We start from the raw sequence: 13,759 nt of genomic DNA on the forward strand, positions 1-13,759 counted from the left end.
AAACAAAAAAAATAAACATTTTAGTCACCACTTTCTGGATACAAAAGCAATCCTACCCACTCGGCACTATTCACATATAAACATTCCAATTTATACTTAAAAAAAAAAAAATCACAACACTTTACAATTCCTAGACTTATCTCCAATAATAAACTTTGCTTTTAGATGATACTCTAGTTTTTAATTATAGTAGCAGATTAATATTATGACCCTTAATTAAATCCAAATGACAAATATTGATGAACTAAAGAAATCCAGATAATATCCTCAACATATACTGGTAGGATTTCCAAAGTCTCTCCAAAAATTACATTAAATTTTTTTTTAATATGTGGAAAAATTATTTTCAAAAACAGAATTTAGAAAGAGCTATAACAGGTAAATTTTTAGATTGTGGTATTTATTCCTAAAACAGTATGCATACAAAGGACTAGCAGATTGGTAAATTTAACAGACTATTCTAATGATGTGCTTACACAAGAAATAAAATATATATTAAATATACATTACTTTGTACAAGCCCAACATAAATCATTAGCAACCTTACTAAACACATGACTGAATACAGCAATAACTGTATTAGGAATACAATAACTCCTTAGGAATAAAGTGGATATACCTGTCAGGGCCTTTCTGCTGTGTTATTATAATACTAAGGCATTCAAGTGGTCAATAAATGATTTCAGAAGGACACAAAGACACCCTACCACACAGCTGCCAACAACTCTTACTGAAAGAAACTGAATCTCTCACTGAAGGATCAAGTTTCCTCAGTACTTCCAACATGTTGTGAATGAGCATTTCAACAACTGAAAGAGGAATAGTGTTACAAGGTAGCAAATAGCTACTTAAGAGATTTTAAGGCTCAATCTTGTGCCTCACTTCATTGTAATTATTAGAATTAATCAACCTAATGCAAAACTGAAACAATATGATCTAAGCACCTCCACTAAATTACCAAAACTAGATAGATCTTCTGGAGATATAGCAATGTCTGCTGCTCTTCCACACTGAAAGACACCACCTATTTCACAAAGCCAATTTTAAGTTTAAATAAGTGCTCAAAGATGCTCACAGGAAAAGCAAAGCCTCACGTTTTTATAATGTGCAACTATTATCTTAAATCCTTTATGGAAATAAAGCCATGTGAAGTTAGTAGTATGATACCACTCCCTTCATAATGTGAAGGAAAAGGAGCAAACTGATATAAGTCCTGTTAAGTTCCTACTTCTAAAATAATAAAAAAAAATAATAATAAGTTTATTTATTTAAGTAATCTCTACACCCAATGTGGGGTGCGAACCCACGACCCTGAGATCAAGAGTCATGTGTTCCTCCGATTTGAGCCAGCCAGACATCCCTAAAAATAAAAATTTTTATACTGGAATTTTACAGAGACCAATTCATTTAATATGACAATAACTTAGCAATCTCCATGTCACATACATCTTTTCACTAAAATATCTGTATAAATCTAAGGTTTTGCTTTTCCAGCCCATTTCAACATATATGCTTTTTCAAAAAATGTTTATTTTTGAGAGAGAGAGAGAGAGAGAGACAGAGAGAATGAGTGGGGGAGGGGCAGAGAGAGAAGGGGACAGAGGATCCAAAGCAGGCTCCACGCTGACAGCAGTGAGCCCAATGTAGGGCTGGAAGAACCCACAAACCCACAAACCATAAGATCATGACCTGAGCCAAAGTCGGTCGCTCAACCTACTGAGCCACCCAGGGGCCCCCCAGCATATGTGCTTTTTAAAAAAATTATGATGGTGCCTTCCCCACTCACGGTCTGTCACTTAAAAATAAGTAAACATTAATAAAAAATTTTTTTAATTATGATCTCTGTGGCGCCTGGGTGTCTCAGTTGGTTAAGCGTCCAATTTTCTCTCAGGTCATGATGTCGTAGATTCCAGCCTGGTGTGGGGCTCTGTGCTGACAGCTCAGAGCCTGGGGCCCGCTTCAGATTCTGCCTCCCTCTCTCTGCCTCTCCCTCACTCGCACTGTGTCTCTTTCTCTCTCAAAAATAAACATTAAAAAAAATAAAAATAAAAAATTATGATCTCAGATCATTTTGGCCTTCAATTAATGTATGTTGAGAATATCAAAATGAAGATTAATTCTTTAATGTAGATTAATTTTACTATATGCAATGTAGTCTATTTTTTATTTTACTCTACTTCATTTTTTTAATGTCGGTGACCCACTAAATTGATTTCGTAACCCTCCTGGCCCTCAACTGGGGTTCTCAAGAGATAAGCCCAAATGCCCCAAGGCATCCACTGTACGCAATGAATTAACTTCACTTCAAAGCTTTGAGAATGGTAGTATACACCATCTTTGGGAGAAATGATGAAACCATCACTCAGATCATTTTCTGTAGGGCTTAAATCTCCTTTCTTGAAACCCCAGATGAAAAGGGCTGCGTGAGTGACAAACTGCAATTTGAAAAACCTTGCTCTAAGTGAACGATCCTAGAATTGGTCCACAAGTATTATTTCAACAATTAGTCTTGTATTAATAACACTTGTGCACTGTGCATTTGCACAGATTTACAAAGGATTACATGTGTAATGGAATAAACTCCAGTGTTAATTATCATCTATGTTGAAATTATGAATTACGAAATTTTGTTTTCTTCTTTGCACTTGTTTAGGATTTACTACAGTGGGCCTATATTGCTTTCATAACCACACCAAAAAACAACAACAAAAACACTTTTAATGTGGAATAAAAGCCCTACTGTTACCAAAATGATCTTTAGTGAGCCTCTAAACTTTCATATTCCTTGTCCCCATAAGATAAACAAAATACGCACTTTTAGGGCTATTTGAAATCTCAAAACAAATTCAATACCACAAGTAAAAACAAAATGCTGCTTTGCTTTAAAACTAAGCCTCTTTTTCTCCTCAAAAATCACTGGTAACTTTATAGGGCTAGTTAAGACTCTTCATTCAGTTATTCAAACCTTTATTAAACATCTACCACATTCTAGATTCAAAAACTAGAAGATAAAGTCCTGCCCTAAGGAGCCTCCATTTAGTCTTTATGTACATATTTCTGTGACCCACTTCTAAGTCTAGAAATCAGTATGAGTTTTAAAGTAATTTATATCTTTCTATTCATTCCTTTTTCTGCCTAGCATGGTACTGTAATACTTAATTTAGTGAATGAAGCAAGCTTCACCTTAAGAAAAGATTTAGAATTTAATTATATATCTTCTTTTTGCTTTTCACAGTCTAATAAAATCCTTAAGTTATTTTAAGTATATGAACCCTCATTAGACCAAAATTCTGCATGTGGACAAAATACAGTTTCCAGTCATTACTAAAGCTATTCCCAAACTAGTTCTATCTCTTTACTTGAACAAAATGAGTTTTGCTCCACACTTTCCTTTCCAGAATACTAAAGGAATTGAAATTAACCCAATTCTTGATTACTTCCTTGTTCTCCCAGTGGCATAAATTATAATGTATGCATAGCTATGAGAACACTGCTGGCTGCCTACACAGTGATTCAAGTATACCCTTTTTCTTCTTCCTTGAAGTTTCTTAATTTTTTCCCATTTATCAGATCAAAAAGAATAAAGTTGTAACTTATCACCAGCCTTTTTAAAAATGTTAATACTTATAAATGTTTTACCATTTTTTTAATGGTAAAAACGAATATAGGCTCTGTATTTCCTAAACCATAAGGGGGCACTATTCCCAAAGCCATTCTAAAGATTTCATTGAAATGTCCTTATAATTCTTACAATAGACCTGTTTTGTATGTTCTTCTTGCATACTTCATTTTTAGTAAGTAAACAAAATATCCAACTAGTATAACAGCTGTGTACAAATAACTAAGAGTGGGATACATTTGAACCCATTACTCAGTTATCTCATTTGTTTTAGAAATGTCTTCACCTAATTCCAGGTAAGTCAAGAAGATGTTTGGGGAAAGGAAAAGTCCCCAAATACGTATTACTAAATGTTTTAATAATAGTTTGAAGTACCATCCTACATTTCTAGACTCTTCCAAAATGCTCTGGCTTCCATTCTCTCACTCAACAGTTTATTTGCAAATCACAGGTGTTTACTTACAGATCAAACCATTATTTTACCCAAAAACTCCAAACATTCTAAAATATAATGCAGTGTGTTGTTCTTCAAAAATGTATTCAGTTTAAAAAAAGATTTCATTGACTGCCTCTGATGCACTAAGCACTAAACTACATTCTGGGAAAACAGGAAAAAGGGTCTCTAAACTCATGAAGTCAATTATTAATTTCAGAAAAGTAGACAAAAATATTCATACTCGTCGTGCATATGAACACAAATACTTCATCTGATTCTAACCTTACCCCCACTTGATCAAAATTTATGCTAATCGCAAAATACAAACTATATCACTGATGTAACAAATTACCACCAAATTGGCCACAATTATTACTGAAACACATTTTGTCTCAACACTACTCTCTGTAGTTGCCCATTTTCTCCAGTGTATTTCCTTACCTTATTGGACTAAGAAATGCACTTCCTAAACAGAAAAATAACAGTTTACAAGATAGAATTTTTTTGTACTATTATTATTCCAATGACTTCTGCAAAAATGAGGAACTGAAAGGAAAATGCAAAACTAAAAATAGTAAAATGTTTAACAGGCTTTAAAAAAAAGTTTAAATTGATATCTTTAGGTCATTTATGTGTATCATAATCTATTTTTTTCCTAAGCTGAGTAAATACCATATTATTATTTACCTAAGAGTAGTCAATTCTGAATGTTAAAAAATCTACATTTTAAATGTTTTGTTTTTTTTTTTTTTTTAGTATAAGGGCATACACCATCTCTAACTTAAAGATTTTCTGTCACATTTTGTAAGAGTAAAGAACCACCTATCACTACAAGTGGGCTTTTCCAAAGTGCTTGAAAATAATCTTAAACATCACCCTTCAAATTTTATTTACAAATGATCAATTTGCTTAGCAACCTTTTTTCCATAGACAAAAATGTAAGAGCAACTAAATCAGAATTAGATCAAATAAATAATACAACAGCCATATTTCTAACAAAAAGCATAAAAAGTTCAGGCGATACGAAGAAATAAATTGCTTAAGAACATCATTTTACAAAGCCACCTAGGCAGATCTAAAACCAGTTGTATTTCTTGTCCTGACCTGAGTAAGAAAGGCTTCAAAATATACCGTTAGTTTCTACACAGAGCCAGTTCTTCACTTAGAACACTGACCTTATACCACTTACTTCTCCCATCTAAATATAGCTACTAACTATGCAAATTAAATGGAGCTATTAGTTATGCAAATAGTTAGGTGATCATTACTAATATAATTTCCAACCCTGGAAATAACAGTTGCTACATTTCAAACAATTGCCTTTTGAGTTTCATAATTTTGGTTTTTTAATCTAAAACAATACTTTAACTATGTATAAACGTATTGAACTACGTTAGTATTCACATTAAACATAAGGTTCTTTACATAAAATATTAATATATTTAATTTACTCTTCTATGTAAAAAAAAAAGAAAAGAAAAGAAAGCCTGTATTGACTTCTTCAAATGAGCTTCCTCTGGGTCTATTTGGTTTGTTTGGCAACCAACTCACTGACTCACAGGAGATAATAAAAAACGTTCCCCAGTCAAGGATATCTCCTAGCACCCCCTCCCTGTTAAGGACCTTAGTATAAAATTCAAGTTAACACAGAGTTTACGAACCATTACACTAAGGAAAATTGATAAGAAGTTAATGTTTCTCAAAATTCAGTAGTAGTTTGTACTACAAAGTTTGCTTTAGGGAAAAGCAGTGAAAATTACTAGACTTCAAGTCAGAAGAAATGCATTCAGCTCCTCATTCTACCACCCACCAGTTATACAACCAGAACATGTGACCCATCTGGGACTGGTTTCTCATCTAAGAAACCTTGTTCACAGACCTTCAAAAAAGTCTTCAGGACTAAATTTTCAAAATATGGAGTGATAAGCATAATAAAACAACCACTCAAGTATGTATTACATGTGAACCCAGAAGTCTTCTTTCTTAAAGATTTCATTGGTAGAAATTTTCTTAAATTCCCTTACATTGCTTACAATTCACATAAAATTGGAAACAATACCAAAATGAAACCAAAAACATTATAGTAAATCCTGCAAAAAGATAACAGCCAAAAGGTGAGGGAAAAAAATCTCACACCTTCCCCCCCCCCCAAAAAAAATGAATTCAAATTAATCATTTCTGAGACAATAAAGGACTACATTCAGATGAAGAATGGTTTCAATTTTACCTAAACCCTAGCACATACAGTTTCAGTTAAGTAAATTCATCACCTTTTTCTTTCTAATCTTTATCATGGTTCTCAGATGTTTTTGCTCACAAATACAGAAGAGGAACTTCAGGCAAAGGAGTTTATCCCAAAAACGCTTATGTCAGAGCAATGAAGACTGGAGTAAGAATATCTAGCAAATAATGTGGTCAGCTATGGACATGTAAGGGTAGGGCTCTAATTAGCATTGAGCTAGATATCATAAATATCAAAAGGAGCATTCCACATTTTGAGAATATAGATCATCTCCAAGCACAAGCTTCAGCATGGGACCAATCCAGCTGTAAGCAAGTCCAGTAATTTGAGAAGTGGCTTGAAGTCAATCCTGCTTCAAAATCAGTCAATAACTGCACATGAACAATATAAACTTATCTAGTAGCCACAGGCAAGGAATTTCAGAGTGCTGACCCTTTGGAAGCAGCAAGTAGCAAACTACCCTGAATTAAGAGTCTAAAATTATCTTCTTGAGCTTCAGAAACAAATCACAGTTTTAAAACTCAACTGTAACTAAATTTCCTTCAAAACCTTAAAGGTACCATAATAAAGCACACGACACCAAAAATCTTAGATTCAAGCCCAAGCTCTAATGTTGCTGTGAATAAGCTGCGGTCATTTAATACGCTTCACTCATTTCTTCTGTGAAGTAGAAAAGGTAGAGATTATTTCAAGAAATAAAAACTAATAGTGGAAAACTTAGATTCTTAAGATGAAACATGGCCAATAAAATTATATATGTGAAACTGCTCAAAAACAATGCTTGCCACAATGTAAGTGTTAAATAGTGCTAGCTATTATACTAACTTTAATCAAGTAAAAAATATATTTAACAACCAAGTCAACAAGCTGGATATTTAATAACCCAAATCTTGTTTATTACCCAGGCATTCAGGCTTTCAGAATGAAGACCTTAGTTTAGCCTAGCAGATATTGCAGTGGGAAAAATAGTAAGATCTCTTTGCTGACAGATTTTTATATTAGTATTTATTTAGCCTAAAATAATCTATTTATTCTAGCTGTCACAATTTTTTTAAGTTATTTCTTTCTTTTAAAAAAACCTCTTACCAGAATCACAAATTCTTCCGATAAACCTGTCTTTTCCATTTATTCCGAATATTGATCAAACCTGAATATCCAGGGATAAAAACAATGTCAGAAATCCTAGATCTACCTTGGAAAAATGCTGTTTGAAGCCCACAACCAGAATTGTTTTGGCCAGCCATTATACCATTTGCAAATGGAAATAACACCAAAGTGTAAATTATCTGGAGTCCTAGGACAACAACAGATCTAGTCATCAAAAAGCAGGATGTGTGAAAAAGAAAGAGATCATGACTTGACAAAGAAGCCCCAAATCCTCCACACCCTGTCTATATAATCTTGGGAAAGCCACTTGATCTGAGCCTCATTCTCTTTATCTGTAGAATGGGAATAATCCTACTTCTTGCACTAGGCTGTTTGAAAGATCAAATGAACACACACACAGGAAAGCGCTTTATAGCCTAAAACGTGTGATACAAACATAACACATTACAAAGACCAGTATTTTTTGTTGTTGCATGAGCAGTAACAGTTTCTTAACATTGCACAGGTTAAGTAAGTCTAAATATAGACTTTTGATTTCAAAGTAAACCACTGCCATTACTTAAAATTACTATTAAAAAAAAAAAAACTTGCCTTAGATTGAGTCCTTTTTCCATTTCTCATGCTAAATTTCTCCTTCATTTCTTCTAATATTATCTTCAGTTTCTTTTCTTCAGGTGTCCCTAAGTATTTCTGGTTCACATGAAGATAGCAATGCCATTTGGCTGACTCAAAGCCCCAGTGGCAAGTCCTTTTGTCAGGTGATCTGTGAGAATGCATCACAAATGTCTGGGGCGCAAACATTCCACAGCACTCCAGACATTGAATACATGGAGCATCAGGCTGAACATAAAACTGGGGTGCAAACAGACCCTGACATTTGCCCAAGCATTCATGTTCCACTTCAAAGGCACTGCCAGTTTCCTTTAACTGGGCCAATGAATTTTTAGCAGGAAGTACACTACCATTTTGAGGAAAAGTGCGTGGCCGCAATAAAGCATTACATAGTCTTTGTGCATCAGTTAATGTGATCAACCCACAGGATGGGGCATTGAATGGAAGTATTCCCAGGACCTTTAAGATATGAAGCTGGTCTGAAGTACACCGTGAACAATAGATGTACAATTCGTCACACACCGTATTTATTTGCTGAAGTGAAAATTCTCGGAGAACAGAATTTAAGACTTGAGGCAAACAGAGTCTCTTTTCTCCTCCAACCTGAAAACAAGAAATAGACTCCCCTTCCAACACAGTCTGTGTGAGTTCTGTGGAGCTATCAGAAGGGATGAACAGTGGACCAGGAAGAACCTGAGGAGATGGAAGAGGCAGAAATACAGTGGGTGACATGCTTTCTTGGGAATACCGAGCAGAAAATGCTGCTGGTCCACCCAGAGAGCTCTGACTACTTAAATGAAATTGTGCCAAAGTGTGTTTCAAACTGGGATTTAAATGTAAAGGTTCTGGCACAGAGGCACAGGTTCGCTTGACGTGCTCCCCATCGGTTTCCATTGGCACTTCATAGTCCTCCAAGTGTTCCTTCTTTACTGTTGGCATCTTGTTTATCATCATTTTTCCATTTGCAGGAACGTCTGTCATCATTTTTTTCACTGGAGGGCCGCAATCATCTCCCATCCCATTCAGTTTTTTATTTGAGCCATGAACCAAGGAATAATTTGTCTGTAGATTTTCCATTGCTAAAAACTGTGGTGTTAAATAAGTAAGTCTGAGATTTGCATTGTTATTTAGTCACTCATTCCAAGAGAGAAGCAATGTATATCAATTGTTCTAGTAGCTTACTCTCACAGAAAACTTAAATTTCCAAAGAGAAATCTCCCTAAATTACTCAAGAGATTTTACAATTTTATTTGGTTCTGCTTATACTCTAGTATAATTTCACTGCTAGTGCTATAAAATTTCTTTTGTCCCTAATAATAAAGAATATAATTTTGAGAGGCACACCTCTGAGGAAGCCTTTTTTCTTAACTCTTCAAATAGATGCATTAAAATAAACTTATCAGTTCTCTCAATTCGGAATGTCCAGATTCAGTGCAATGGTTTGGTCTGGTTTGGAGCAAAACATGTGAAAAGTTTATGCAATTACTTGTGTCATAAAACCTAGACACAAATAGAAATCAAAATGTTGCACCCAAATTTAGTTTTTGGCACCAAGGACACCAAAAAAGGAAAAGAAAACACTATCTTCTCTAAAAGTGATGATCTGTTGGTCTGTGTTGACCAACTGAAGGTTTGTAGAAATCCTCAAAAACGGTAAGAGCCTCTGACTCCACTTGAACTTCTACAGTTAAAAATGATATCTAAAGAAAAATTGCCCAGTTATCTTCATGGATTACTGTTCATTCTTCTTTTAATTAATCTGGAAGAGAAGAGCAGTGAGGGAGAGTTATACTTGAATTTGCTCAGAGGCCAAAGGGTCAGTTTGAAACTAGTTTCTTAATCTTATACTGAGTTCACTTTACCAAAGGTGACACTTGAGTGATTTCTTTAAATCTAACACCAGTTAACTAGAAGAACGTCATTTAAACAGGAAAATAATTTGTAGAATGGGTAAAGGGAGCAATAACATCCCTGAAAAGGGAATAGAAGAACCTTAAATAGATCATCTCACCTAAAACTAAGTACCAGAGTCTTTCCCAGTTATGCCATTTGAACTATAATAATCCATTACTTCATCTCTTAATTTTAAAAAATGCCAGTTTCATCCAAAAAAATCAGATACGTGCTAACATATCTACCATATGTACCTAACTTACAATTTTAAGGGCATTAATTCACCCAGTCAGTGTACGCTATTTTTTCTGGAATGACTGTAGGCAAAAATTAACTTTCCCTTTAAAAGGTTAGTGAATTTGCTTAATGGAAGCCAAAAGCTATAGACTCCACTCCTGGGAATCTCCATCCTTAACGAGACTAATTCCGGACAAAAAACACAAGGCAGACAGACCTCACAAAGAATGCAAATGGAGGAAGAGGAGAAAAGAAAAGATTCTTCTTCCACTTCCTTCTTGAGAGGACACCCAAAAGAAATCCAATAAATAAAAATGTTTGCCTCCCAAACTCTCAGCAGTTTCCCTTAAAAGAGACCCAAAGGGTTACGGACCCAGGCCACTAACCAATGTTCTGACTTTCGCCCACCACAGAAACACCTCAGCCAACGCAGACCGAGAAAGAGGGCAGGAGGCATGACCTACAATGGGGGAGCCCCCCCAAACTCTGAAATCCTCGGCCCACGCAAATCCACCCACCCATTACAAACCCGAGGGGGAGGGCGGAGTGGCGGACAGGGGAGCCGGGACGCCTTGGGCTGCGCAAGGGGAGAGTGGGAAGTGGAAAAAGAGGAGTCCCCCAACCCCCACCCACGGTCTCGGGACAACCCCAAGGGCCCTCCCAATACTGCCCCACTGCGGGGGCCGCGGGGAGGACTGTGGAAATCCCCCCCCGTACCCTCGCCCCAGGAAGTTCTCGGGTGTTACCCCAGCACCCCTAAGGCTGCACCTCCCCCGCCTCCCCGGGGCCAGAAAGGAGAAGGGTCTGCGGGCGGGTGGGGCGCCTAGCCGGGATCTCCGCGCCGCTGGGCACCGACAGACGCCCGGGGCATCCCCGAGGAGCGCAGACGGGCGGCTGGGGAAGGGTGGGGGGAGTGACGGGCGTCCAGGTCTCCGGGGTCCCGACGGCTCCGGTCAAGTGCAGCGCCCTTCCAGCCTAGGGTCAGCGAGGCTTGATCCGCCGTGGGACACCCGCCCTGCGCCCCCCGTGGCCCCGACCCCACCCGGGACCCGCGCATCCGGACCCCCGACTTCGGCCTCCGCGCCCGAGGTAGCTCGACGAGCTTTGTTAACTCCCCACTATCCACGGCACCGCCGTCGGGCTGCCCCAAGGCCGCGCGCCCCTTGCCGCCCGCCGCGCCCGCCGCGTCCTCACCACGAGCCGGGGCCGCACCTGTGCCAGCCGCCGCCGCTCGCCCGCTCCCTTCGGCTGTGCCGGCGCCGCTCCGAACCCCACACACATCGCTACACACAGCCCTCTGACGTCACCGAGCCCTCGGCCCGCCCACGTCACTGCGGAGACACACGGCTTCCCGCAGACGCCGCCGCCGTCTCCGGCCGCCCGGGGGAGAGCGAGGGCGGCGGGGAGGGGGAGGGGAAGGGAACAGAGCCAGCGGCGGCACCGCGCGCGCGGGCCCGCCGGCGTCGCTGCCACCGCCCCCTCGCGACTCCCAGCCCCTCGGGGACGCGCGCGCCGTCTGGCCTATTGTGGCTCCTCGGGGCTCCCCCCTCGCCCCGTCGCCTCGCGCGCGCGCCCCTCCCCCCCAGGCGCGCGCCCGGCGCTCCTGGCCTCGCGCGCCGTCTGGGCGGCTGGCGCACGGCGCTGTCTGCGGTGCACCCGGCGCAGACAGGATGTTCCCTCCCCGCCCCACCCCCACTGCCGCCCTCCCTCCTTCCTTCCTCGAGTCGCCCAGCCGGCTGTCTGGGGCCGCCACCGCCCCGCCCCCGCCCCACCCGCTGCTCTGTGGTGACGGGCCAGACCCGGGGGCGCCCTGGCCGCTCCGCTGCCGCGCGACTGGGAGAGAGGGGGCAGGGCGGCCGCGCGGTGCACTGTGCGCGACCCCAGCAGCCGGCAGGGCGGAGGCAGGGCCAGCCCGGCAGAGCGCCGCCGCCCGAGGTCAGGCACGGGCGACCCTCCCCCCGCGAGGCCGCAGCTGGGCCGCCCCGCCCCGGAGGCAGCCGGGTGGCGGCCGCCCTGCAGCGCCCCCGGTGTGGGCCCCGCTCTCCGGGGCGCGCCGGGGCTGCCCCCCGCCCCCACGGGGCCTCCCGCCCGCAGGCCGCCCTGCCAGCTGCCTGCGCTCCGCCCCACCTCGGCGGCCCCCGCCTTGCCGGGGCGGCCTCCGCCCAGACGCCTTCCCCGGGCTGACCTCCATCCGCCATCCGGCCAGGCTGGAGGGCTGGCCAAAGTTCCGGCAAAACCGAGAGAAAACATTTTTGTCCCTACTTCTCAGCCTCTCTCCTCCCACCCTTTCTCCTCACTAGGTTGCTCCCTCGGTTCCAAAAGGGAGCTAGAAATTACAGGTTTCTACAGTGTTTACTGAGGGCTTTTTATTATTTGGTTTTTGTTTCAGAGGGGAACACGAGATAAGACGAGGAAAGGTACGACGTACGAGCTTTCGGCTTTGACCCTCAGGGGCGAGCAGAATGGTCTTCCTGGTCAGTGTTCCCAGGGTAGCCAATTAGCATATTGAACTCTGCCGAGTTGCCCTGTCATATTTCGAAACACTAAGAAATCCCCTTTTCTCCACCCCGGTGCTAGATCAGGAACTGAAATAGTCCTCCAAGTCGCACTGCACAGAATTTAGAGGACTGGAGCTTAGTCTCTTTTTCCCCCCTGCTCCTTTTCGCCCATTTTTGTCCAATTTCTCCTGGTTTTACTGCTTGGAGGTCTCTCCTACGGGGTCCACATTTGGAGCTGGCCGACTGGGAACAGTCCTGTGCTCATAGATTTTTTTCCCCCCTCTTTTACTCGCAGAAGGCCTACCAAAGGCTCACAAGCCTCTTATTCCCCCCACTCCCAAGTTCCCGTCCTGACGCCCCCATCGTCGTGCTCCAGGGTCGTGCCCTCTCGCCCACCCCCTCCCCACCTTCCTCTTCTTCTTGACTGCCTCCTTTGCTGAACATGAATAATTCCGCAGCACTTCCCATCTGTTATTGCCATAGAGACAGAAGCTCGGCAAAGATAATGATGTTCTGTGCAGAGCCAGTGGGGGGAGAACAGCATCTGTGAGTCTGGGGGATAGATTTTCTAACCGGGAGAATATTTAGAAGGCCCGGCCGCAGATACAGGGTGGAAGACTGGACAGTCCTGAGACTTGGCATCCAGTCAACCCTTGGCACCTGGCTCATGTCTCTCCAGAAGAAAGAAACAATTTTTGGAAACCAAAATGACAGATTTTTTAAAAAGTGATTCCAAACTGCAATTAATGATACATGTTTAGTACTCATTTTATCAGCCATAAAAATAATTACTTGCTAGCATGTCCAAAGACCTAAGAACCAAAATAAATTGGACAGTAAATAGACTTTTGAGAAATCAAACGCATTATCCCCGCCACTGTTCTTTTGATTTGCTTTCCCCGGGAATCTGTTTTTTGAGGGAAGGATCTTTTTTGCCTGTTATTTTATGTACAATGGTTTGAGAAATAGTGACAGGCAAATGTGGCTAGAACCAATCAAGCTTTGAGGGCATTTTTTTTTCATTATTCATCAAAGTACAAAACGTATCAAATTAAAATTCACTTTGCCCTTGAATTCCCAAGGTCTCAGCCTCCAAGGTACAGGTTTGAACACAA

The 13,759-nt window shown here is 41.2% G+C and overlaps 2 protein-coding genes across 3 annotated transcripts in view; one reads left to right on the top strand and one right to left on the bottom strand.

The window, feature by feature from the left end:
• The window catches only part of SKIL (SKI like proto-oncogene), a 28,901-nt gene extending 17,405 nt beyond the window's left edge, over positions 1 to 11,496 (bottom strand). Inside the window, exons 1-2 of one of the 2 annotated variants that reach the window (XM_027061461.2) lie at positions 11,359 to 11,496; positions 7,996 to 9,775 (exon numbers count right to left, since the gene is read on the bottom strand). In XM_027061461.2, coding sequence (XP_026917262.1) covers positions 7,996 to 9,093 — 1,098 coding nt within the window. In that variant the 5' untranslated portion in view covers positions 9,094 to 9,775; positions 11,359 to 11,496. Of the gene's footprint in view, positions 1 to 7,995; positions 9,776 to 11,340 lie in introns of both variants that reach the window. The other variant, XM_027061460.2, reaches the window with a different exon arrangement.
• Positions 10,612 to 12,330, top strand: LOC128315388 (basic proline-rich protein-like). The gene is made up of 2 exons (XM_053221904.1): positions 10,612 to 11,818; positions 11,879 to 12,330. The coding sequence occupies exons 1-2, from the start codon at positions 10,612 to 10,614 to the stop codon at positions 12,328 to 12,330; spliced, it is 1,659 nt and encodes a 552-aa protein (XP_053077879.1).
• Positions 12,331 to 13,759: the final 1,429 nt, after the last annotated feature.

The sequence above is a fragment of the Acinonyx jubatus genome, chromosome C2 (assembly GCF_027475565.1).
Source record: "Acinonyx jubatus isolate Ajub_Pintada_27869175 chromosome C2, VMU_Ajub_asm_v1.0, whole genome shotgun sequence".
Lineage (NCBI taxonomy): Eukaryota > Metazoa > Chordata > Mammalia > Carnivora > Felidae > Acinonyx > Acinonyx jubatus.